Source organism: Diachasma alloeum, unplaced genomic scaffold (assembly GCF_001412515.2).
Source record: "Diachasma alloeum isolate Michigan unplaced genomic scaffold, Dall2.0 Dall_scaffold_00856, whole genome shotgun sequence".
Taxonomy (NCBI): Eukaryota; Metazoa; Arthropoda; class Insecta; order Hymenoptera; family Braconidae; genus Diachasma; species Diachasma alloeum.
The window spans coordinates 13128-38249 of NW_021680977.1; the positions used below are offsets into that span (position 1 = coordinate 13128).

The 25122-nt window shown below is 34.9% G+C and overlaps 2 protein-coding genes across 2 annotated transcripts in view; both read left to right on the plus strand.

The window, feature by feature from the left end:
- The first annotated feature begins 1783 nt into the window (after positions 1–1783).
- LOC107044973 (deoxyuridine 5'-triphosphate nucleotidohydrolase) lies at positions 1784–13093 on the plus strand. The gene is made up of 3 exons (XM_015267056.1): positions 1784–1999; positions 2082–2243; positions 12668–13093. The coding sequence occupies exons 1-3, from the start codon at positions 1899–1901 to the stop codon at positions 12843–12845; spliced, it is 441 nt and encodes a 146-aa protein (XP_015122542.1). The 5' UTR covers positions 1784–1898; the 3' UTR covers positions 12846–13093.
- A 6890-nt stretch (positions 13094–19983) lies between these two features.
- Positions 19984–25122, plus strand: part of LOC107044972 (protein N-terminal glutamine amidohydrolase) — an 18312-nt gene continuing 13173 nt past the window's right edge. Inside the window, exon 1 of the mRNA XM_015267055.2 lies at positions 19984–20393. Within this exon, the coding sequence (XP_015122541.1) occupies positions 20299–20393 (95 nt within the window). The 5' untranslated portion in view covers positions 19984–20298. The remainder of the gene's footprint in view (positions 20394–25122) is intronic.

Here is a 25122-nt window from a genome sequence, read left to right on the forward strand (position 1 = left end):
ATTTTTGAATGAGAAGAACTTGTCCGGAGTTACTGCACGCTTTGAAAATTCATTCCTCCTCTCCTAATAAAGATTAAGCAATGAAACCGCTGTAATTTATTGTGAATATAATTCTCCATCGATAGATATTGCTTTCATTCTTTCATCGTAATTAGGGGGGGAGAAATGAATTTCCCTATCGGAGGAGCCCCTCCGGTTAGTCCGCACTTTTGAAAATTCATTCCTCCGCTCCTACTTGAGTAGGATAGAATAGAATTTCCCGAAGATTCCAAAAAGCTTCATTGTTCTTCGTGCATGAAAAATGGGGATCTTCGGGAAACTCCTTGCGATCACAAGACTTTTACCGATTTATTTTTCTCCGTGTGACGTCCGTATAGAAGATCAAAAAATCAATTTAACTTTGGGATAAATGGAGAGGAGAGAAAAACGTGAATATCTCGGAAATTAGATGCGACAAAGTGTGCCCTCTTCACGTGGACGTACACATATAATTGGACTGAAATTTATAGAAATTTTTAATTTGCAATGACGAAATTCCTTGAAATTTCCGTATTACGGCAACGCTATAAAAATTCCCAATAAGTGTTCCCGGAATTTCCGCGAAAATATCACTGAAACCTACAGACATCATTCCTGAATTCAAGACATTCCTTTGATTTTCAGGATCATGTCACTAGAAATTTTTTACAAAATGACTTAATTTTAACATTGCTTGCTCATTGCATTTCAGAAATGCAGCTGCCTAAAAAAGACACATCGATTCCTAGGAACAACGTTTTTTTTTCTCAGTAAATACAGACAATAGAGAAATGTCAGAGTACAGTGAATAAACTTCACTCGTCAAAAACTCCATAATGGCAGAGTTAAATTCCCTGATTTTTTTTCACTCTCGATTAATTTTTTAAAGATTCAAATTGATACTTAAGTATCAATTGATTCATTCACATCGTTCCATTCCATCGGGAGATATTGTCGATTGGAGACAATTTTTTATGGTCACTGAAGAATGCAAACCATTCATTTAAATCTCGCAATAATCTGCGAAAAGTCTCATTCGTTAATCTATTATTATTGATTTAATCCCATTATGTGTATGAGATTTGTTGAGATATAATCTCTCACAAATATTGAATATATTTCTCATCAAAATAATTTGAAATTCATTCATTACCTTTGTATCACTGACAAAATATGTAATAAATGTGAATAAGATGAATTGCTCGTATTTTTTTTTTTTATTAAAGATCTAGTTGTATAGAAATTCAAATAAATGATCCTCTTTCGCTCAAGACTTCATAATTCCTTCTCTCCCTCTCCTTTATGATCAACTAATTTACAAATTAAGACAATAAGAAGTTGTATGAACGAAAATGGGATAATCAAGCGGATGAGTGAATGCAAAGGAGGTTTCATGTTGGATTTAAGATTGGGAACGCATCCCTGTTATCGACTGTTTCCATGGTAATAGATGAAAATTTCTTTACCCACAGAGACGGCCTCTCGATTAGTTCATGCGCGCCACCGCTATTTTACTCTGATCGAACAGGTCCCATAAGCCTGAGCAATCTTTCCTATTATCTCTGTTACAAGTAATTCTCATTCTCCGTTTTAAACCTATCAGCGCCATCTCCCATGTATATCATCAACTGACTTCGTCGATAGGGAAGACTAAGTTGACAATATCACTACGTTTCACCCTCTTGTATTTACGTGTGTGTTCAGTTGCCGAAGTTACCAGATCTGTGGTCAGTTGCGGATATGTTCAGTTGACTGTGTCCAGTTNGGCGTTTCTCGCGCGTTTTTAGTCTAACCGTCCGTTGTCGATATATCACATTTTTCCTTTTCTGTCTAAACTAGTTGTTGAATTCTCTCAAGTATTGATTCTCGCATCATTAAAAATGCCAGGCAGCACGTGCGTTTTCAAGTTTGCTAAGCTCTCCGAGAAGGCCTTCGCACCGGTCAAAGGGTCTGTCCAGGCCGCTGGGTACGACCTCAGGAGGTGAGCAACACGAAGATAATATAATATTCTGTGTACATTTCTTTTCATCAAATTTACTTTTGCCATTTCTTCTTGATTCTAGTGCTTATGAATACGTCATCCCTGCCAGAGGGAAGGAACTCGTCAAGACTGATCTCCAGATTGAAGTTCCTGAAGGAACTTATGGAAGAGTAGCTCCTCGTTCAGGACTGGCTTGGAAGAATCACCTTGATGTCGGCGCTGGTGTCATTGATGCTGATTACAGGTAAGGCTGGATAGATGTTTACCAATCAGAAGGTGACTTTATCGATCGATCTCAGTCGAGGCTCATGACAAAAGGAGAAAAATCATACTTTTCATGGGGAACAAAATTATTCTTCTTGTTCAATAATTTAATGAGCCGTTAGCATGAAAAAAAATCGAATTCTCCATTTTGTCCCACTCACTCTTATGTATCCTTTATAATTGTCTAATTGTTCTAATGACTCGTTAACACTAGTTAAGTTTAATTCATGATGACGTCTTAACCATTGTAAATATTTCCAGATGTTGCCAATGTGATGATTTATTTTTCATTTTTTATCTATACCTTGCTATGTCCGGAGATATTGTCAGCGTTGGAGGACAAATTTTTATGTTTTAAAAGAATAAACTAAAGGATTATCTTTCGTTTGTTTTATTTTTGCTTCCGAATGGGAGCAATTGTAATTGTTCAAATCTAAGTTTTGGATTTTTCGTGGTATATCGACGCATTATAATCCAAAAAGTCCGAAAATACAATTTTTTTACCGTGTCCGTACGTATGTGTGTATGGTATAGTACATTACGCAACTAGTGCTTTCATAGTTATTTATGCCACTCATGCCTGAAACCGGCTGGATTACACACTCGACGCTTCGCGTCTCGTGTCTAATTCAGCCGGTTTCAGGCTTCGTGACATAAAATTTTGTTCAGTACTTGTTGGGAAATTTCGTCCTTAACGTGTGTGGTTACATCACTCGCCTTCGGCTCATGCTCTAAACCCCACACACGTTAAAGACGATATTGCCCCACATGTACTGAAATATACTATTTCATCACAAGGTCCACATTCGTCAGAAAATACTTTTCGACCGTGTGATGAATGCAATTTTTCGTCAGAAGGCCCGTAAACCGCGATCAAACCGAGCAAAGCGAGGTTAGAATCGCGATTTACCGGGTCTTCTCACGAAAAAGTTTTTTTCAACTGTTCGCCAATGAATGGATGGATTTGAATCTTTTTTTTTTAATGTAGGTATTGTTGAGCCTTATCGATTGCCATTAATTAAAATTTAATTCATCGATTAGTTTTTTTTTAATTTTCTAACTTTTTCGAAAATTGATTATCCCCTGATAACTAAAATAGTACATTAGAGTACAAGGGCACAAATTTCGTTTTCAACGAATGTGTAGTTTACAGGCCGAGCCGAAGACGAGGTCTGTACACATTCGTTGAAAACGAAATTTATTACCGAGTGCTCTATAATATTTTATGTTAAGTCGTGCAGAAGTCGAGTTTTGAGCAGGCTGCGCGAAGCGCAGCGTGCGATAAACTCGACTTATTGCACGGCGCGACATAAATAATGTTCTGAAGTGAATGAATGATGGCTTTAAAAAAATGTTTGGATGTCTTTTTGACCGAGATGGAATCTGAAGGCGATAACAAGAATGGTTATCTTGATTTATTCGCAAATTTGTAAAAATTTAGTATTTTTTGAAAATCAGAATTCCGGAAATATCATAGCTTAAAATATTTGTTTTAATGCCACTAAGTTGAAGTTGAAGGATGATTCCAATAGCTATATTGGTTGATTTGATTTTTATAATGATTGCTGAAAATTTTGAATTTCTCATGAATTTCCTTGAAAATGAGCTTTCTGATGGTTTCTTCAAATGTGATGTTTCAAATTCATTCAAGTATGTATATGTAAATAAAATTTTTCTAGTAACGTTGTGACGAAGGGCTGAGGAGAGAGATAGAACTGTGAAAAAGACAATTGGTTGTATAGAAGAAAAGAATAATAAGAATAATGATGATGATATCTTTCAACTAAGTTGAAAATCTGACAAAATTAGTTGAAAAGAAATCTTATTCAGTTGAATAAAATGAAATAAACAATGAATTATACATGATAGAAGGAAATTATGTGGAAAATAACTATTCGGAAGCATATTGCTAATTTATTAGCCAAAATAATTATACTATATACAATACAAGAGCAATTTATCATTTGTTTATTATCAGGACGACGTTATGCAGTCCTTTTCGGGATGTTAAATGAATAGAAAAATTTATTTAGAGTCAGTAAATAATTTGATACGTGTTACATATTAATCAACTCCAAAATGTTGATTAATTAGACATTTTAATGGTTATACGTTCTTGAATTTGGAAAATTGTTATTCATCGAAAATATTGATTTGATTATCGGAATTCGAATAAAATGAATATAAATTATTTTATATAGTCATAATTGGGATTTTTAGTATGACAATATTTGAAGGTTTTGATTATTGAAATTTTGATAATTAATTAAGTGATATTTGTTATTAGGTTAAATTGTGAATTCTTCCATGTGTAGTTACTTTCTGTTAGTTTACTTTCTTTCACTCTAGAATAGTTAACAAAGTTCAATGCGATTGGATTAAAAGGTTTTGGAAATTGGGATTGCATGAAAACGTGAAAGATAATATTGAAGGTCCCTCATATGCAAGAAAAGAAACTATTCGCGACTCAAGGATGCGGTATCCCTACACAAATACGTCCGATGGCTGTCGATTATTCGATATCTCCCGCATAGTATCGCATAATATCTACGCTGCACGAATTACTATATGGAATGGCACGCAAAAGTGGATCGATTTTGTAAACATTTTCCACCAATACAATTTCGTGGTCTTAGGCCCAGTTGCACCAAGCCCTGTTTGGTAAATTTAACAGCTTACTAAGCGAACAGACAGTTAAAATTTACAAGTCTTGTAACTTTATTGAGGCCCGGTTGCACCAACCCCTGTTAGGCGAATTTAACAGCCTCTTAGACTAACAGACTGTTAAAATTTATGTGTTCAGTAAATTTATTGGGTTACACCAAAAATTTTACTGGTCCAGTATCTCCCCAGTAAACCACCCAGTAAATTTGAGGATATATTATTTATGTACTTGTTACAGTTTGATACAGATCACATTATACATTCAGATATTTTCAATGATTGAATTTTTCAATCAAATTACGTGTGAAAATTAAAAAAAAAATCATGGATATTCAGCTTTATTTCAATTACATTTTGTAAATAATTATTATTCTTTCAAACATTCCTTTTTTGCCAATAAATTATTAAAATTGTTTAAACTTTCGGAAACCTTATTTTTAGGCATGAAATCGATTGATGGTGAAATTCTGAATGTTAATAAATTTGTTAGGATTTCCAAAAAAATCATTGCAGAGTGTAACACTCATAATTTGAATAAATTTTTCATGAAAAATGATCGTAATCTTCAAAAATCGTATCTTTTGAATTATGTTATAGATTTTTCTTCAGAAGTAGATTTTCTGATTTTATGTCAGATTCTTATGCGATAAATTTGAAAAAATTCATGGATATCGAGCTTCATTCAAATTCCATTTTGTAAAGAATTTTTTTATTGTTAACATTTCCTTCTCATAAATAAGTAATTGAAATTGTTTAAACTTTTGGGAATCTTATTTTTTGTGCATGAAAATGATTTCTAGTAAAATTCTGAAAATTCATAAATTTGCTACGATTTCGAAAAAAGTATTTTCAGACCGGAAAATTGATTTTTTATAAATGAATAAATTATATTATATAATAATTATTATCCATAAAAAATGGTCGTAGGGGACCCAGGGTAAAGTGAAACGCCGGGCAAAATGAAACGATAGCAAAAACCGAATGTATAGCGGAAGTCAGGTGATTTTTTTTTTTTTTTTCATATCAACTAGGGGGAGAAGAGGGGTAAAATGGGTTATCAGGGTCACCCAGTTTACCAGAGTCCAAAGCTCTTATTCCATAAGGGTCGAACGGACGGGTAGAATCAAATAGTTATATGAGTCAAACGTTAAAGTCGCCTGAAAGGATCACAAGGGCCATACAGGAGGGTGGAGGAAGAAAATCTTTCCCGTTTGAACCTTCTAATTGTTTCACTGTTTGACGGGATCTATAAGCGTTTTGTTACACTGTTTCGTGTGAAAAATTTATGAAATAATTAACAAATTCATATTTTTATCATTTTCCATAAATCCTTCAGCAACGATCAATTTTCCACCCTAACAATCAATTATTCGTAATCATAACGGATTTGCCTCCAGTTCGAATTTTGCACGGAGAGAAATTCTCTCAAAAAATTCTAGTGCTGGCATTGGAAAAAGGTCTCAAAGTGACGGCCAGGGAAAAATTCCAGCACTGGAAATTTTATTTGGTAACACGTGACTTTTTCCCGTATTTATATGACATTTTCACCCTCCTCCTTCCCACCCCCCGCCACTAAATAATGAACTGGTTTCGTAATACTATTCGTTATTTTAACAGAAAGTTAACATAACAGGCGGTTTACTGGGCAGATAACAGAAGTAATAAGATGTTTGGTGCAACTGAGGCCCGGTTGCACCACCCCCTGTTAAAGCTACCAGCCAGTAAACCTCTGGTAAATCTTTGATAAATTTTATTCGGATGTTACTGGAGGTTTATCGAGAGTCTACTTAACAGAGATTTATCCCCCCGGTAAATGTCTGTTAAGGATGTTCGACACCCTTTTAGCCAAAATTGACGTTGTTTTCATTTTTCTGGCAAATTATCGATGGGAGTGACGTGAAAAAATATAACGATTTTGTGGTTTGTCATTCTTTAATGGCTCACGAAGTTGCGTAGTGGTGCGATAATTTTCATGCGTTTTTTCTACAGTTTTGTGATTCTTTTTAAAAGTTTAGAGAAAACGCAGGAAAATGTTCGCACCACCTTAAAATTTCGTCAGTCATTAAATAATGACAAAACGCAAAAACGTTATATTTTTTCACGTCAATTCCATCATAATTTTGCCAGAAGAATTAAAAAAACGTGAATTTTGGCAGAAAGGGTGTAGAACATCCTTAAGTAATCCTCAATTAGTTAGCAATGATTTTATTTTTTAAACTTTGAAAGTGAACTTTGAGTTTGATTTTTCATTTTAAACTTTTAGGAAACATTTAAAAAATCTGAAAAAAATGGAAAGTCTGCTTTTGGAACAGAATTGATAAAATAATTTGAAAATTGCAATATTTGAAAATTAGGGGAGAGTGGGGCGAAATGAAACGACCCGGCAAAGTAAAACGAGGAGTAGAATGAAATGCGAAGGAAAGTGAAACGGTAGCGAATTTCATTCTTAAGGGTCAAATAGTTTTGAGGATCAAATGAGAGAATGATCAGGAGGATCGAAAGTTCTTAAAGGTCAAGTGGAAGAGACAAATACAATAATCAGAAGAGTCGAATAGGAGAGAAGGAGGCAGAGATCACTCTACTTGTTTCTGCCATAAGACCCTGAGAAAGTTGCAGCCATCTGATTTCTTCCACTGTTTCTCAAAACTGTTCGACCCTTCGTTATTTTTTTTTTGTACGGGGATAGAGGGGTAAAAGGGACCGTGTGGCTAAAATGGACCACAAACTGTTTTTCATTTAAGAGGAGGTTACTATCAGTTTTAAAAGTCACGGAATATTGCAGTGAGATTTATCGTACATTGAAGATCGATTATATATCTTGAAAAACGAGGAATCAGTGCAAAAAAGATTGTTCATTGTATGTTTGCCCCCCAGGCGCTTGAAATCTAAAAAAATAGTCCAGTGTACTCAAGTTCAGAGCTACGAGGGTCTTTTTTTTCTCAAAATTTTTTCAAATATGTGTAGAACAACAATTACGAGGTACTTGTTTCAAATTCAACTCCTAAATAGTCAATTCCGTGATTTTTTTAATTTAAAAAATCAATCTTCCTGCAAGATAGCCAGGAAAATAATCCTGAAAATAATTATAGTATTTTGGATTTGAGGAAAAAATTTAGAAGAAATTGATTGGTGAAAAGAATGAAATTGGTTATTCAGAAGTCGAATTTCGAAAAAGTACCTCGTAATTGTTATTCTACAGATCTTTTGAAAATTTTTGAAAACTATAGATTCTGAGATTTTCAATCATCAAGTTTGTCTATTGAAATAGCCCCACCCTCACGATAAATTTGAAAATCATTAAAGACTGCAAGGAATGCCCAGAAAATTCGATTCGGAAGCGTATTTTTTTCTCAATTTAATGGCCGTTTGGATTTTTTAGTGAAAAAATGGTGGAAAATCAGGATTTAAATCAGTGCGGGGCTGTTCATTTCTTACGAAAGCCATTCAGAGAGGGGTCCTAGGATTTCTGAGTTCATTATTTAAGGGGGGGGGGGAAATTTCATATAAATACGGGAAAAAGTCACGTGTTACCAAATAAAATTTCCAGTGCTGGAATTTTTCCCTGACCGTTACTTTGAGCCCTTTTTCCAGTGTCAGCACTAGAATTTTTCTAGAGAATTTCTCTCCGTGCAAAATTCGAAATGGAGGCAAAGCCGTTACGATTACGAATAAATGATTTTTAGGGTGGAAAATTGATTGTTGCTGAAGGATTTATGGAAAACGATAAAAATATGAATTTGTCAATTATTTCATGAATTTTTCACACGAAAGAGTGTAACAAAACGGTTATAGATCCCGTCAAAGAGTGAAACAATTAAAAGGTCCAAACGGGAAAGATTTTCTTCCTTCACCCTCCTGTATGGCCCTTCTGATCCTTTCAGGCGACTCTAAGGTTTGACCCATATAACTATTTGATTCTACCCTTCCGTTCGACCCTTGTGAAATAAGAGCTTTGGACTCTGGTAAACTGGTTGATCCTGATAACCCATTTTACCCCTCTTCTCCCCCTAGTTGATACGAAAAAAAAACAAATCATCTGAATTCCGCTAGACATTCGGTTTTTGCTATCGTTTCATTTTGCCCGGCGTTTCACTTTACCCTGGGTCCCCTACGACCATTTTTTATGGATAATAATTATTATATAATATAATTCATTCATTTATAAAAAATCAGTTTTCCGGTCTGAAAATACTTTTTTCGAAATCGTAGCAAATTTATGAATTTTCAGAATTTTACTAGAAATCATTTTCATGCACAAAAAATAAGATTCCCAAAAGTTTAAACAATTTCAATTACTTATTTATGAGAAGGAAATGTTAACAATAAAAAAATTCTTTACAAAATGGAATTTGAATGAAGCTCGATATCCATGAATTTTTTCAAATTTATCGCATAAGAATCTGAGATAAAATCAGAAAGTCTACTTCTGGAGAAAAATCTATAACATAATTCAAAACATACGATTTTTGAAGATTACGATCATTTTTCATGAAAAATTTATTCAAATTATGAGTGTTCCACTCTGCAATGATTTTTTTGGAAATCCTAACAAATTTATTAACATTCAGAATTTTACCATCAATCGATTTCATGCCTAAAAATAAGGTTTCTGAAAGTTTAAACAATTTTAATTATTTATTGGCAAGAAGGGAATGTTTGAAAGAATAATAATTATTTACAAAATGTAATTGAAATAAAGCTGAATATCCATGATTTTTTTTTCAATTTTCACACGTAATTTGATTGAAAAATTCAATCATTGAAAATGTCTGAGTGTATAATGTGATCCGTATCAAACCGTAACAAGTACATAAATAATATATCCTCAAATTTACTGGGTGGTTTACTAGGGAGATACTGAACCAGTAAAATTTTTGGCGCAACCCAATAAATTTACTGGACACAAATTTCTAACAGGCTGTTAAATTCGCTTAACAGGGGTTGGTACAACCGGGCCTTAAAGAAATTTGGATTTCTCTTAAAGGGGAGAAAAGCTCACTTTAAGACTCGACCACTCGTAATGAGGACCGATAAACGACTGATTTAATTTATTATTTCAATGATAGAATTAAGCGATAATCCACTAAATTGTGTGGTGGAACACTTGGATTTTTCGTGGACCAGTTAGTAACAGCATGGGTTGCACTGTCTTTAATTTTACGGGTGGTAAGTATTGGGGACGCTCAATAACAAGACGCCCTCTATGAATGCCTGCGTTAAGGGTGCACATCTACGATACACAAGCAAATGGGGGCTTGTGTGAGCGCGTGTGTGTATACCTCTTTGACGGCCATATTGGCAAAAAACAGCGCCCTCAACGATATTTCCTGTTCCCAATACGTAAAATAAGTAAAATTGTGAAATGACGACGAGAAGTCGATCATTTATCAATTTTGTGTTAATTTTTAGAACAATGATGAATTCCCAATAAAATGGTTTGAAAATATGAAAAATGATAAATGATGCCAGCGCTTTGGCGAGGTTCGAGCTCCAGCTAGGAACATGAGGATGGCGGCGGGAGGAGAGCTTGGGGCCGTCCTAGGGCGGGTGCGGCCTTGGAGCGTTCTCCTTCAACCAAGGAAAGGAAGATGAGAGAGAAGAAAAAACTTGGAGTCATCCTTTGGAAAGGTGCGGCCTTGGAGTACATTCTGAATGTCATTGAATGAAACTCAACCGTGTTGACAGCGATGGTGGTGCCTTTGCGGGTCTACGGTTCAACCAACTTTTTGAAAATCCCCAGATCTAGTGCAGAAATAGGCTGAAGGAAGGGGCAACGTATTGTATATTATACTGCCCCATATGGCATTCATGTATTTTGTTTTTATAACTTTCAATATTCATATACCTGCGGTTAATTATAGCGATGGGAACAAAATGTACAGACCCGAGAGGATATACATGTGAAAACAAAATAAATCATAAATGGTGCCAGAGGGGGAGCGTAATTTTTGTAGTTCTTGAGGGTCATAAGCGTATCTAAGAATAAGAATGAAAGTCCCTTAATATGGGTTTTATTGTTTCATCTTAACAGTCCAAATACACCCATTGTCACCTTATTGTTAAAAATAAATTCATCATTTATTTAATCTGGATGAGAACATAATAGTAAATATGTTTCTAATGTTCTCAATATTGAGAATGAATGTTCATCTTTGGAGGTAGAGTGAAATACACCCAACACCAACCCAATTTGGAAAATTGAAGGAGCTAAAAAACGACTGAAGAATATTGTTCAAGAAACATGACTCCTACGATGAGACTAGATACGACCCTCAGGCTTGACCCTTAGGCTTCGCCTATTTTGGAATGTTGTGAAAAGAAAATTATTCCAAATTGTCTTCTGCTTAAACATAATGAATCAAAAACGATTGGATGGATTTCAATGAGAACTTCGTTGGTCATTGGTTTACAGTCCTCGTTCTAACATAAACTATAAATTATTACAGAAAGTTACATGGAAGAAGATAGACCGAAATTCCAGAAAATTTTTGGTTTTATAAAGAATTGAAGGAATATGTACAGTTTACAAAAAAAAAGAAAAAAATCTGTAATTTTCTAGAAATTTCAAATAAATTAATGGGTTTTCCAAGAATTCTCTGCTTTTGAACAAAATCATTTTTTCTTTTCTAATCCATTGAACTTTTTAGGGAACTACAGGAATTGTTATTTGAAGAAATATTCTGGGCAATACCCGGGGCAGGGGGGAGTGAGCAGCTCGTGAAGAAAACAAATTTTTTCAATTCTCCGAATAATTACGGAAAATCATTTGCTTCCGTATGGAATTCCATACCCAGGGGAAGTGCGGGTACGGAGTACTCCATACCCACCAGAGCGAAGTCGCAGGTCCTGGCCAATTTAACTTGAAGGGGGAATTTGATGAGTATCTATGAAGTTGAGGGAAATAGCGAAATTTCCATATAAACATTTGTTGTGACCTCAGAATTTCGCTGTCTCTCTTAGATTTCGAAATGTTTACTAAAAACAGATTTTCAAGTGAAATTGATGTTCCCCATCATCACAATGAATCGACTAATTTTCCGTTTTGGAAATCTTGCAAATTGGGAGGCGATGAAAAAACTAGATAGAATATTAATTTCCTTGACGGTACTTTTCCAGTTTTACATCTACATAGGGGAGAGTGGGGCAAAATGAAACAGCCGAAAAACGACTGACGCAATTTAAGCAAAAAAAATTTTTTTCATCAACTTTTGTTTATCATTGGAAGTACTGATGAGAATAATAATTTTCTATTCGTCTTATAATTCAATTGATTAGATTAGGCCGATTCCATTTTTCTTTTTTAATTCGATTGAAATTTAGCATTACATTTTCCTTTTTTCCCCCCTCTGGGTCTCCCCCTGGACCTTGCTGTGTACTTTCGATTTTACTATTTTCATTTTTCATTTTCTTTTCAATTAATCCATTGACATCTTCTCCTGTCATTTTCTACTGAACGGGAAATTATTATTCTCATCAGTACTTCCAAAAATAAAAAAAGTTAATAAAAAAATTTTTTTTTGCTTGAATTGCATTAAACAGTTATTTTTCGACTATTTCATTTTGCCCCATGTTTCATCTTGCCCTACTCTCCCCTAAATCATGAAGAAATAAAGTTAACAAATTAGCGGGGCCGCATTAATTGACCGAATAAACAATTCATCTCATCACAGTTATATTCTGTTTTGGATTGAATTTGCTATTCTGTTTGAATTTAAACTAAATGAAGGTTTTTTTTTTCAGAGGAAATGTTGGAGTTGTCATGTTCAACCACAGTGATTCAGACTTCAAGATTTCCCCCGGCGATCGAGTGGCTCAGCTCATCTGTGAGAAGATCGCTTACCCCGATCTTATGGAAGTCAAAACTCTGGATTCTACTGAAAGGGGAGAGGGAGGATTTGGATCGACAGGCACCAACTAATTTTCATGATCAAACTGAACCAAAAAAGATGAATCAACCTTGCATTTACCTCCGTACTGTATCACTGCCTTAACCTATTTATGGTTGAACTGAGGAGATTGTGGTCCTCAAATTTACCTCCACTTTTTCCAATCCCCACTACAATCGTTGTCTCCCACCTCTGACACTCAGGGCTACAATCTCCTCAGTCCTTCCTATTATAATATTTTGTTCCTATTTTTTACTAATAAAGATGAAAGAAACGTAAAGTTGTTTTATATTTTATCGAAATATCTCGAAACTGCCTGACCGCTAATCCGCAATTTTGATTGGTCAATGAGTCACGTGAAGTGGTCGCTGAAAAAAATCCCCGATATTTTCAAATTCTTCAAATGGCACAAATTTTTTCTGCGTCATTTTTCATTTTTTCATGTGTGAAATTTATCTTTATATCAAAACATATTTAAATTGCCTAATTGTTGATCATGAGAAAATAAACAGTATTTCTAAATTTTTTTAACGCACAAATTATTCTTCACTTCCCAAATTTTAATTTTTTCATATTTATCATACGCAAAAATGATCTTGCTTCTCAGATTTTCATATACAAATCCTAAATTCTACAAAATTCATGAAAATTCTTCGGTTTCTCAAACAATTCGAGAAAAATCTTTGAAGAGCTACGGTTGTCTGGAAAACTGGAATTTTCCGAAGAATTCAAGAAATTTTTTCAGTTTTCTGGGAAATCAATTCATAACCCTCCCCTCATTTTTCAACAATTACAAATTTTAATCAGATTATTTTAAAAAGTTGAAAAAAAAGACGTAATCGAAGATTAAAAATGATTCATTGGTGTTTCACTCTTCATTTTCTTAATTCTCTTCAAGTCATTATCAATATTTATAAAACTATGAGTAGATGAAGTTTAATAAATTCGATTTCTTCATTTTCACAACAAAAAGATAAGCGCGCGCACAGATCTAGTGATTACAAAAATATTCAATAAATAATTTTTGTAATAAATTTGAAACGTTCGATTTATTAATTGATCAAGTGCAACAGGATTGGAGTATATCTTGTTGGGTAGACAAAGATATTGTTGCTGAAAATCACAGCATAATGATTTCTTTTACTGTAAGACTTGAGGGGATATAAGTGGAAGGGGATTTTAGTTTAATGATGCTTCTTCATGATGAAAAAAATGAAGGAATGAATCAAAGATTCCTCCAACTCTTCAGGAATCTCAAGATAATCATGCTCTTGAACAAAGCGTAGTACATGACTCCTTTTAGAAATATTAAGGATATCCAAGTATCTTTTACAGTTTGATACAGTCCACACTACAGATTCACCCATTTTGCATCATCAAATTTGTCAATTCAATTGCGTGAGAAAAATTTGAAAAAAAATTATGAATATTCAGTGCAATTAAAATTATGTTTTGCACAGAATTATTATTTTTGCTTCTGAACTGACGCTTTGTAATCGTTCAAATTTAAGTTTTGGATTTTTTGTCTTATATCGACCCAGTATGATCCAAAACGACCGAAAATGCAATTTTTAGGCTTTGTCCGTACGTGTGTATGCGTGTACGTATGTAACAAAGTTTTTCTTCAATTGTTCGCTAATGAATGGATGGAATGGATTGTTTATAAATCATTCATAGATGTTCGAAATTTTAAAAAATTGTCATTTTTAAAATTATTTTACCAAGTATTTTCCAACAGTAAACTTTTTAAATTTTTTTTCAGATGAAAAAAATATTTTGTCACGGTTTAATATCGAGATTCAAATTAAAAATTGCAAATTTTAAATAATAGAGTCATTGTAAAATGTCTGGAAAGTTAGGGTCAAATAGGGTTCAAATGAAAGCTCTGATGTTCGACTACAAGAGTATAAAAGCATTTCATTGGAGAAAAAATAGCCAAAGTACTTGAATATCCTTAAAAGTATTATTTTGTGGTTGATCCTGAAAAATAGTTATTTTCATCACAAGGTCCACAAAGTATTTTCTGACGAATGTGGCTTTGTAGGCCGAGCCTTCGGCTCGGCCTATAATCACATTCGTCAGAAAATACTTTTGGACCGTGTGATGAATGCAATTTTTCGTCAGAAGGCCCGTAAACCGCGATCAAACCGAGCGAAGCGAGGTTAGAATCGCGGTTTACCGGGTCTTCTCACGAAAAATCTTATTTTTACATTCAAGAAGGGAATTTATATAGCATTCCCCACCTTTGTGACGTCATAGGAAATTATTGGGTAGGAATTGGATGAGGTAGGAGGAAAACCGGGATTATTCTCAATAGGAATAACCAGAAAATCTTTACTGAAAAGAATGGATAGTCCAGACCGGAGTTTCCATCATTTCAGGATCATCATAATTCCCCAATAGTTGTTAAGAAGCACGTTACAAATTCATAACCAATGGAGTCGTAAAGAGAAAAAAAAAGATATTTCGGGTAATATTGCATCGATATAATGTGTTTCATTGGTAACGCAGTGGAATTTCTACTGAATAACATAGCTCGAGGACTTCTTTTACTCCAAAGTTGCAAGAGTTATTTCAGTGGCATCGAGGAGAGTTAAGTAGATAAGGTAGTCAGACAGCATTTCCGAGTAGAAATTTCCATCCCTTTCCTACAGAGAAGGAAAGGGATTTCTAGTTTCCAGAACCAACTTACTGATTCTGAGAAACTCACCTTCCTAGGAGGCATTGAATTGAGAATAAAAAACTGGTTACTTAATATCAGAAGAAAAATCCCCAAAATTCAGTACCAATACGCATGAAAAAATTCAATAGAAAACCTAGCGAATTCGCTAGAAAATTCTATTGGAATTCTATGGCTTTTCTATTGAATTTCTATTGGAATTAAACTGAAAAATTCTATTTGTTTTTTGCGTTGATTCTATTGGATATTCGCTAAGAAAAAGTCAATAGATTTCGAATTTCTTTTTGGAATTTTCTCTTGAGATTTTTTCTATTAGAATGCTCGGGCATCAATTTTCAAAGTTTTTTCTCACTCTGATTCTTTTTTTTTTATCGTTATTTTACATTGTTTCGACCCGGTTAGGGTATACTGCGATGATGATCAAGACTTTAAAATGGTTAGATCGCACCATTCTTCCCCGCCGGGATTTGAACTCGGAACCTTTCGCATGTGAGGCAACGAACTTACCCACTGCGCCAAGCCACCGGGTGCACTCGGATTCTGTAATGCAAAATAATAGTATATTTCCCACCAAGGAGGGAAAATAAAGGAGTCGTGCCGATGTGCAGAATCGCCTTCGGCTCGGGTGGTAAGCACGTGGGTAATGGTCCTTTATTTTACCTCCCGTGGTGAGAACGTTATTTTTCGTCACGGCGTAGGCGGAAAGGCAGATTTGCCTCCCGCGCAGCGGGAATTCAAGTACAATAATACTGGAGTGAAGTAAAAATTACTGAGAATTGGAAAATTTTCGCAAAATCAGTGAAAATTTCACTTTTTTCCGAATGTTCTGCACGATATATATTCCGTACGACGAAGTTTTGAATTTCAGACTTTTCTTTACTGACAACTAGATAGATTTCGTTCTCTATATCCCCTATCTCCTCATTCATAGATTGTTAAAAATTAACAATATTCAATGAATAATCTTTATACGAAAAACAACCATAGATTAGCATCAATCATTAATTTAATAATATTGTTGCGTATTTGATTTTTTCCTCCCTCTCAACCACCTTCATACGCACGAAAAATTTTAATAGAAAAAGTCAACAGAATTCGATTCTTCTACATAACTTATTCTTTTCCTATATTTTCTATAGAATTTGCTCGACTCAAATTTTCCAAGTTTTTTTCATTCTATTTTAATTTTCTTCTCATCAACAAAATCAAACGAAAAAACTTAGAAAATTTGAGCCGAGGAAATTCTATCGAAAATATCTCAATAGCATAAGTTGTATAGAAAAACTGAATTCTATTGACTTTTTCTACTGAATATTTTCTATTGAACATTTCTATAGAATCGGCCAAAAACTAATAGAACAGTTCAATAGAAATTCAATAGAATTTTCTAACGCATTCGATAGGTTTTTCTATTAAATTTTTTCGTCCGTGCATGCACAATCGCCTCTTTTTATATCGTTATTCTTTTATCTTCGTTCCTAGTCCCCGGATGTGTCACTCCTTTTTATATTTCTTTTTATTATTTATTACGCTCCGAAATCGTGTAATAAATACTCATTCTTAATTTAATGGCTTGTATTTTACAATGTTATGAGACATTATCATTCAGGTAATTGCACCTTACAATAATTAAGATTTACTTATCTTCATTGAAATTTGAAAAATAATATAATAATTGGTAATTTAATTTCTCAATTATTGGTTGATAAAGTAATTCGGAATTTGAATATTTAAATTGATGGTTATTTTGTTAATAAAAAAATAGTGAGTAATATTAGCAATTGACTTACTCAAAATTTAACTTTAATTCAAAATTATGATTATGCCGATGTCTGAATAGAACTCAATGGTCCTTTCAACTTCTCATCTCTCCCCTATTCTCCGTATTTATCGATAATCAATTATGAAAAAATTCAATAAATAATGTTCCCAATGGATACAATGCTCGATGTTTCTCTATTAAGGGTAGAATTCCATGAGAACTACCAATTTCCCCATTTCACTTCTACTTGTCTACGTCTCCGGGCTTTCAAGAGAATTTCTACGTGTCCAAACCCATCATGAATATCAGAGCCAATGAATATATTCTCGATGTACAGAAGAAATATAAAAGTATTGTTTCTAGTGTTCATGGAACAAAATCACTAAAAATTGCTTGGGCCCTATCTCACATGGGCATCATTGGAAATGAGGAAGCAGACCGATTAGCGGGGGAGGCTACAGATGAACCATACAATTCCGATTATAAACTATCTTTCTCTGACTTTACTGAAGAAGGATTTAAGAGAGAATCGTTTACTAGTACCAATGAAAAAGTTCAAGAAATGAGTGTATTACATGGAAGAGAGTATTTCGAACTCTACTATGAAAAAAAAAAGAAACCATGGTTTACCCAGCGTAGTGAATTCCCGCGGAGGACTATCTCATGGGTGAACAGAGCCAGAGCCAACCATTACAATCTGGCCAGCTCTTTAAAGAGAGTGGGTATCGTTAGATCAGCTGCTTGCAGTTGTGGCAATCCTGGAGAGGATTTAAATCACGTACTCTGGCTATGTCCCGCACATAAGATACATCGTCCGAAACGGGACAGTTCCTACGAGATTAATTTTTAACTAAATAGAAAAACATTGCAACTTATAGACGCTTTTTTAGCCTCCACCGGACTAAGTATTTAAGACTCAAGTAAATTATCTAAAAATGAAGAATGTACTATATGATACTGTATTGATCTAAATACGATGTAAAAATTTCTTTTTTTCGAGCAGAAAATGATGTAATTTTTTTTAAAGCAGATCGAATAAATCAACAGGGTAGGATGCTATGAATATAAAAACAAGTAGGAGACAGCGAGCATTTGACAATGCGCCATGTGACAGTGAGCATGTCACTGAGTGATGTTTTATTTTTTATTTTTTCGCCATCAAAATGGCGGACTTCCGAATGGTCTGAAATATTACAAAAGTGTAGAGCTTCACAACACTAACTAGGGGCAAAAATTTCAGATAGTTACTGCCACCTCCATGGGTGCTATCAAAATTCAAATGTTTTGAATACTTCGTATGAGCGGGTATAGGGGAGGTTGGGGTAAAATGGACACTTTTGACTTTTTTTAAAATGTTAATGAGGGGCTGAAATGGCGATGAAATTTAATAATTTTTCTTTCAATACAAAGGACAATTCTATCCCTTTGTGACGAGCCTAACCTGAACTCAATTGATAAATTTGTTTCTGAGTTATCAACAATTAAAAAAAAGTCTAAAGTGTCCATTTTACCCCACCCTCCCCTACATATTTTCTGTCTAAATTTCAAGTTGATATCTCCATTTTTGCACAAGCTAGTGTTTACAAAGTTTTTTTTTTATGAAAAAATAGAAAAACGCGAATATCTCAAAAGCTCTGTATGAACGGGTAGATATGTTTTGATTGATGCAGACAGAAGGCATCGGAACGAATGTGTTGAAAAAAGAAAAAGTAAAATCGGTTGCGTAGTTTTGAAGATATTCCATGTAAAACATTTTCAGAAAAATTCGAATATCTCTGAAACTACTGATGCGATAGAACCCATCTTCAATACGAAACATTGTTACCACGAGAGGGAGATTCTGTCCAAACTTCAAATCGATATCTCAATTTTTGCACAAGCTAGAGTGTTATGAAAAAACGGAAAAACGCGAATATCTCAAAAATTTTGCATGAACGAGTATATATGTTTTGATTGATTTAGATAGAAGGCATCGCAACAAAGAAATCGAAATCGGTCAACTAGTTTTGAAGATATTTGCGGAAAATGATTTAAAAACGAATCGCTTTTTCTTAAAAACTATTAGATCGACCGAGCTAAAATTTCGCGCAGAGTTAGTCCTCATTAAGATCTATAATCTGACGAAATTTCAGATTTTTTGGAATTACTTTAGCCACTTAATTACTCAATTTTCTAAAAATTGACCACCGGGAAGGGGACGGTGGACGTGCTCACATACAGATATGTTCGTCAAACTTCGTATTTTTACGTTTCAGACTGTTCTACATCATTTCCAATTAAAATTAGGGAATGTGAAAATCGAAGGATTGCAATGCTTCCATTCGGAAGCAAAAAAGATCATTTCTACGTCTCATCTATCTGTACCCCTTATTTTAATTATCAATTACTATCAATCCCCCGTAAATACTATTTCCCCTAAATTTACAATTCAATGTTTCTCTATTAGGCGTCGAATTTTCACCCTCTAAATTTTCTGCTCCTCCACGTTCACGAGAAAGTTTTAATTACTTACATGCTCCTCAGTCCTCGTCAGATATTGCTTATTAACAACCTTCGATAAATAATCCCAATAAATAGAAACTCAATGTGTCTACATCAGGGGGAAAATTCCCACCAATTCCCCCCACCACCTGAATGACCGTCTCTCTCCGGACGCATGCGCAGTTGGGATTGGCCTAGAAAACTTATTCCCCTCGTCTCGAAGACAGAGAAAGAAACATTTCTCAACCGACAACGCCAACCACTCTCCAGCAGGACAGCAGAGCCACTATTGTGCCAGTACCAAAACAATGTTTCGGATGGGTTAGACGCAACACCTTCCAAACGCATCAAACAACGACTCTTAAAACCAATAGATATTGAACATATGAATAATGGTAGAAGTGACATGAGGTGGATCCAATAACTCGATAGTAAAGCCACAGTTAAACTTACAAATAACCCCAAAATTGGATGTCAGTGTTGCATAAACTCGGGGGGTGGGGTTTGTCATCACTCGCCACCCGGAAGTCAGTGATCCATTGTGTGAGTTTGTAAACAAAGAATGGCTGTGGAGCCTCGTGTAACTGGCAATAATGCTAAACCACTCGTGCCACTCTTCACTAGAGCTGCTGATTGTGTCTACACAAGCTGTTTTTGGTAACAATACGTGAATCATTTTTTATTTAGTTGCATTGTGGTGCTGGTGCTCCTCATGATTGATGAGTTTGTAATGGTTTTTGGGGATTTGTTACGGGGTTACGGACGTTTATACTGCGGCAGATCACAAGGTGGATCGATACGTTGCAGAGGAATAGGTTTACGGGAGATTTAATATAACGACGCCATATTTCTTACATTTTTATTGTTGTTTAATTGATAGGAATTATTGATTTATGGGGAATTACGAGAGCTCGATTTTCTTGAGGATGAAATTGGTGTTTTAGAAAGAACAAGTGGAGATTGCTCTTGTATTGCATATAGTATAGTTATTTTTGCTAATAAATTAGCAATATGGTTCTGAATGGTTATTTTGCACATCATTTCCTTATGTCATATATAATTCATTGTTTATTTCATTCTATTAAATTGAATAAGGTTTCTTTTCAACTAGTTTTGTCAGATTTTCAACTTAGTTGAACGTTATCGTCATCATTATTCTTATTATCCCTTTCTTCTATACAACCGATTGTCTTTTTTATGGTTTTATCGCTCATCCCGTCAGCCCTTCGATAAAATGTTAACCGAAAAAAATTATTTACGCATACTTGAATGAATTTGAAACATTACATTTGAAGAAACCATCAGAAAGCTTACTTTCAGGGAAATTTTCAACAACCATAAAAATCAAGTCAACCAATATAGCAACCGTAATCATTTGTCAACTTCGACTTAGTGGCATTAAAACAAACATTTTAAGCTATGATTGAATTAATTTGGAACATGATATTCAAAGATATCCCCGCAATTCTGAATTCCCAAAAATACAAAATTTTTACGAATTTTCAAATAAATAAAAATAACGATTATTGGTATCGCCTTCATCTTCGAACTCGGTCAAAAAATATCCAAACAAATTTTTTAAGTCATCATTCAATCAATTAAGAACTTTTTTTTTTAATTATCGTGGGACAACCGATTTTCGAAAAAATTCAAAAATTTTAGAAACTAATCGATGAATTAAATTTTAATTTATGGCGATCGATAGGGCTCAGCAATACCTACATTTGAGAAAAAGGAATTATTTAATTCTATGGATTTATTAGCGAAGAATTGAAGGAAAACATTACCATACACATACATACTTACATAAAAATTGCATTTTCGGACTTTCTGGATCATCATAGGTCGATATAATATAAAAAATGCAAAACTTAAATTTGAACGATTACAATGCTTCCATTCGGAAATAAAAAATGAGAATTTCTGCTTGTTTGCATTTCTTACCGTTCTTGAGTGAATTTTACTGGAATTCATTTCGGCGTTGATCCAAGATATTGAAATTTTTGTGGAGAGCTTTTTTTCCAGTGGGAATTCTATCTTAAAAAAATTATTCTAGAACTTATACTTACATTATGAGACGTGTACGGAGAGCAAAAAACTTTCTAGTGTTCAGTAAAAATTTCTGAATTTCAGAACTCTGTGGTACTGAAATCTAACGAGCAATAAATTCTGAAAATGAATTATTAAATTTTCCATTAATTAAAGTAAATTTTCCTTAAAAGTCGGAGAAAAAAGTTCTAATTCTCTGAAATTTTTTACTCGAAATGTAAAATAACTATACATTTTTTCTCATTTGAAAGTAATCTGGGTGCTGGAATTCCCAGTTTTGGGTTCGTGAAATAATAATATTGAGATCAAGAACATCTAGGTTCTTAATTTAAGAATATTTCCATTCTTGAACTGATGATTTTTCTTTCCCAAAATTAATCTACTCATTTTTTTAATGCTTTTGTTATTTAAAGTATAGTAACTGCCTCAAGTATAGTAACTCAATAGATGTGGAATTAAGGTTCACCTATTTTACGATTTTATTTCTGTTAAATATTCCTAGATTAAGAACGCAAAGATTCTCACTTTAAGAACCTAAGGATTCTTACTGTAAAAAATTTTTCGCTCAAAATAAGTAGATTTTTGGTACTGAATTTTACGAATTTTTCTCCTAAACGAATTCTTTATTCTTAGTAAAGTCCCAACCACCAATTATTCGAATCATGAGTGTTTTTAAGGGGAGACTCCTGTGAGTTTTAAATGACGTGGGTTATTGGAGTGAGACTTTTCACACTTTGAAGATCGATTATATAGGTCTAAAAAAGAGTAATTAGTGCAAAAAAAAATTTTTTTTATTGTTCGTTTGCCCGGAAACGCTTCAAATGCTAAAAACAGTCTAGGGCCTTCAATTTTTGAGCTACGAATGATTTTTTTTTTTCAAAATTTTCAGAAAAATATGTGGAATAGTAATTACGAGCTAGTTTTTTTAAATTCACCTCTTACATGGCTAAATTTGCTTTTTTTGTATTTTTTTTACACAAATAGTGCATTTTTTATATGAAAAAAAAAACGAAATCAGCTGTGTAGGAGTTGAATTCCAAAAAACTGGCTCGTAATTGTTCCACACATTTTTATGAGGCTGAAGCTGGCGGGAGCAGTTCAGCGGGAGATGGGTACAGTTTGTGAGGCGGACTGTACGGCCCCTACCGTAGCCGCTCGCTCAACGCTACATCGGTAGCCACGAGTTTAAACCTCCTCCCAGACAAATTAAATGATAAAAAACAATCGAACAATTTCTTTTTTATTATTATTATTTCTTAATGTATGACGAGGGTGGGGAATGATTTCTCGAGGAGGAATTTCATGATAGTTTTTTTATTTTTATAAGTTTTTACGCGGTCAATAGGGATGCAATAAACGCATACACCAATCGATGTCATTTTATTTTTAATGTGTCCCTAGGGGGTTAGGGGACCCTGTCCAACAAAAATGATCGCGGCGCACCTATTAGGGTATTTTTAATTAATTTTTTACGATTCATTTCTTCCAACTTCCGGTGAACAAAATGGTGATGCACGGACACGCATGCACCAACCAACCCCATTCCGTTTGGAATATGTAGCTAGGGGGTTGGGGGACCCTCCCCAACAAAAATTATCGCGGTGCGCTAATTAGGGAATTTTTAATTAATTTTTAAAGATTCATTTTGTGTAACTTCCGGTGAATGCGGTGGGGATGCACGGACACGCATGCACCAACCGACTTCATTCCGCTTGGAATATGTTACTGAGGGGTTGGGGGACCCTCCCTAACAAAAATTGTGACGGTGCGCCAATTAGGGGATTTTTAATAAATTTTTCAAGATTCATTTTGTGTAACTTCCGGTGAATGCGGTGGAGGTGCACGGACACGCATGCATCAACCGACTCCATTCCGCTTGGAATATGTTACTGAGGGGTTGGGGGACCCTCTCCAACAAAAATTGTGACGGTGCACTAATTAGGGTATTTTTTATAAATGTCTAAAGATTCATTTTGTGTAACTTCCGGTGAATGCGATGGGGGTGCATGGACACGCATGCATCAACCGACTCCATTCCACTTGGAATATGTTACTGAGGGGTTGGGGGACCCTCCCCAAAAAAAATTATCGCGGTGCGCCGATTAGGGGATTTTTAATTAATTTTTTAAGATTCATTTCTCCCAACTTCCGGTGAACAAAATGGTGGTGCACGGACACGCATGCACCAACCGACTCCATTCCGCTTGGAATATGTTACTGAGGGGTTGGGGGACCCTCCCCAAAAAAAATTATCGCGGTGCGCCGATTAGGGGATTTTTAATTAATTTTTTAAGATTCATTTCTCCCAACTTCCGGTGAACAAAATGGTGGTGCACGGACACGCATGCACCAACCGACTCCATTCCGCTTGGAATATGTTACTGAGGGGTTGGGGGACCCTCCCCAAAAAAAATTATCGCGGTGCGCCGATTAGGGGATTTTTAATTAATTTTTTAAGATTCATTTCTCCCAACTTCCGGTGAACAAAATGGTGATGCACGGACACGCATGCACCAACCAACCCCATTCCGTTTGGAATATGTAGCTAGGGGGTTGGGGGACCCTCCCCAACAAAAATTATCGCGGTGCGCTAATTAGGGGATTTTTAATTAATTTTTAAAGATTCATTTTGTGTAACTTCCGGTGAATGCGGTGGTGGTGCACGGACACGCATGCACCAACCGACTCCATTCCGCTTGGAATATGTTACTGAGGGGTTGGGGGACCCTCTCTACCAAAAATTGTGACGGTGAACTAATTAGTCGATTTTTAATAAATTTATAAGGTTACTTTTCGAATTTGACGAAAAGGTCAGATGGCTTTTATTTTTTTTTTCTTCGACACTTTGCAAATCTATATCTAAAAAAATATTGAGAAGTTATGGGGACACACTCCGGGAAAATACGCGGAATACCTCCAAGAATCGAATGGTTTTTGATTCATTAAAAATCCCCTAATTAGTGCACCGCGATAATTTTTGTTGGGGAGAGTCCCCCAACCCCCTAGGCACATATTCCAAACGGAATGGAGTCGGTTGGTGCATGCGTGTCCGTGCACCACCATTTTGTTCACCGGAAGTTGGGAGAAATGAATCTTAAAAAATTAATTAAAAATACCCTAATTAGTGCACCGTCACAATTTTTCTTGGAGAGGTCCCCCAACCCCTCAGTAACATATTTCAAGCGGAATGGAGTTGGTTGGTGCATGCGTGTCTGCGCACCACCATTTTGTTCAGCGGAAGTTGGGAGAAATGAATCTTGAAAAATNCTTGGAGAGGTCCCCCAACCCCTCAGTAACATATTTCAAGCGGAATGGAGTTGGTTGGTGCATGCGTGTC

Excerpts from the sequence above, each read along its gene's own strand:
- LOC107044973 (XM_015267056.1), top strand. The coding sequence starts at position 1,899 with ATGCCAGGCAGCACGTGCGTTTTCAAGTTTGCTAAGCTCTCCGAGAAG. Across the intron at positions 2,000-2,081 it reads GCTGGGTACGACCTCAGGAG|TGCTTATGAATACGTCATCC; the intron begins GTGAGCAACACG and ends TCTTGATTCTAG. Across the intron at positions 2,244-12,667 it reads GTCATTGATGCTGATTACAG|AGGAAATGTTGGAGTTGTCA; the intron begins GTAAGGCTGGAT and ends TTTTTTTTTCAG.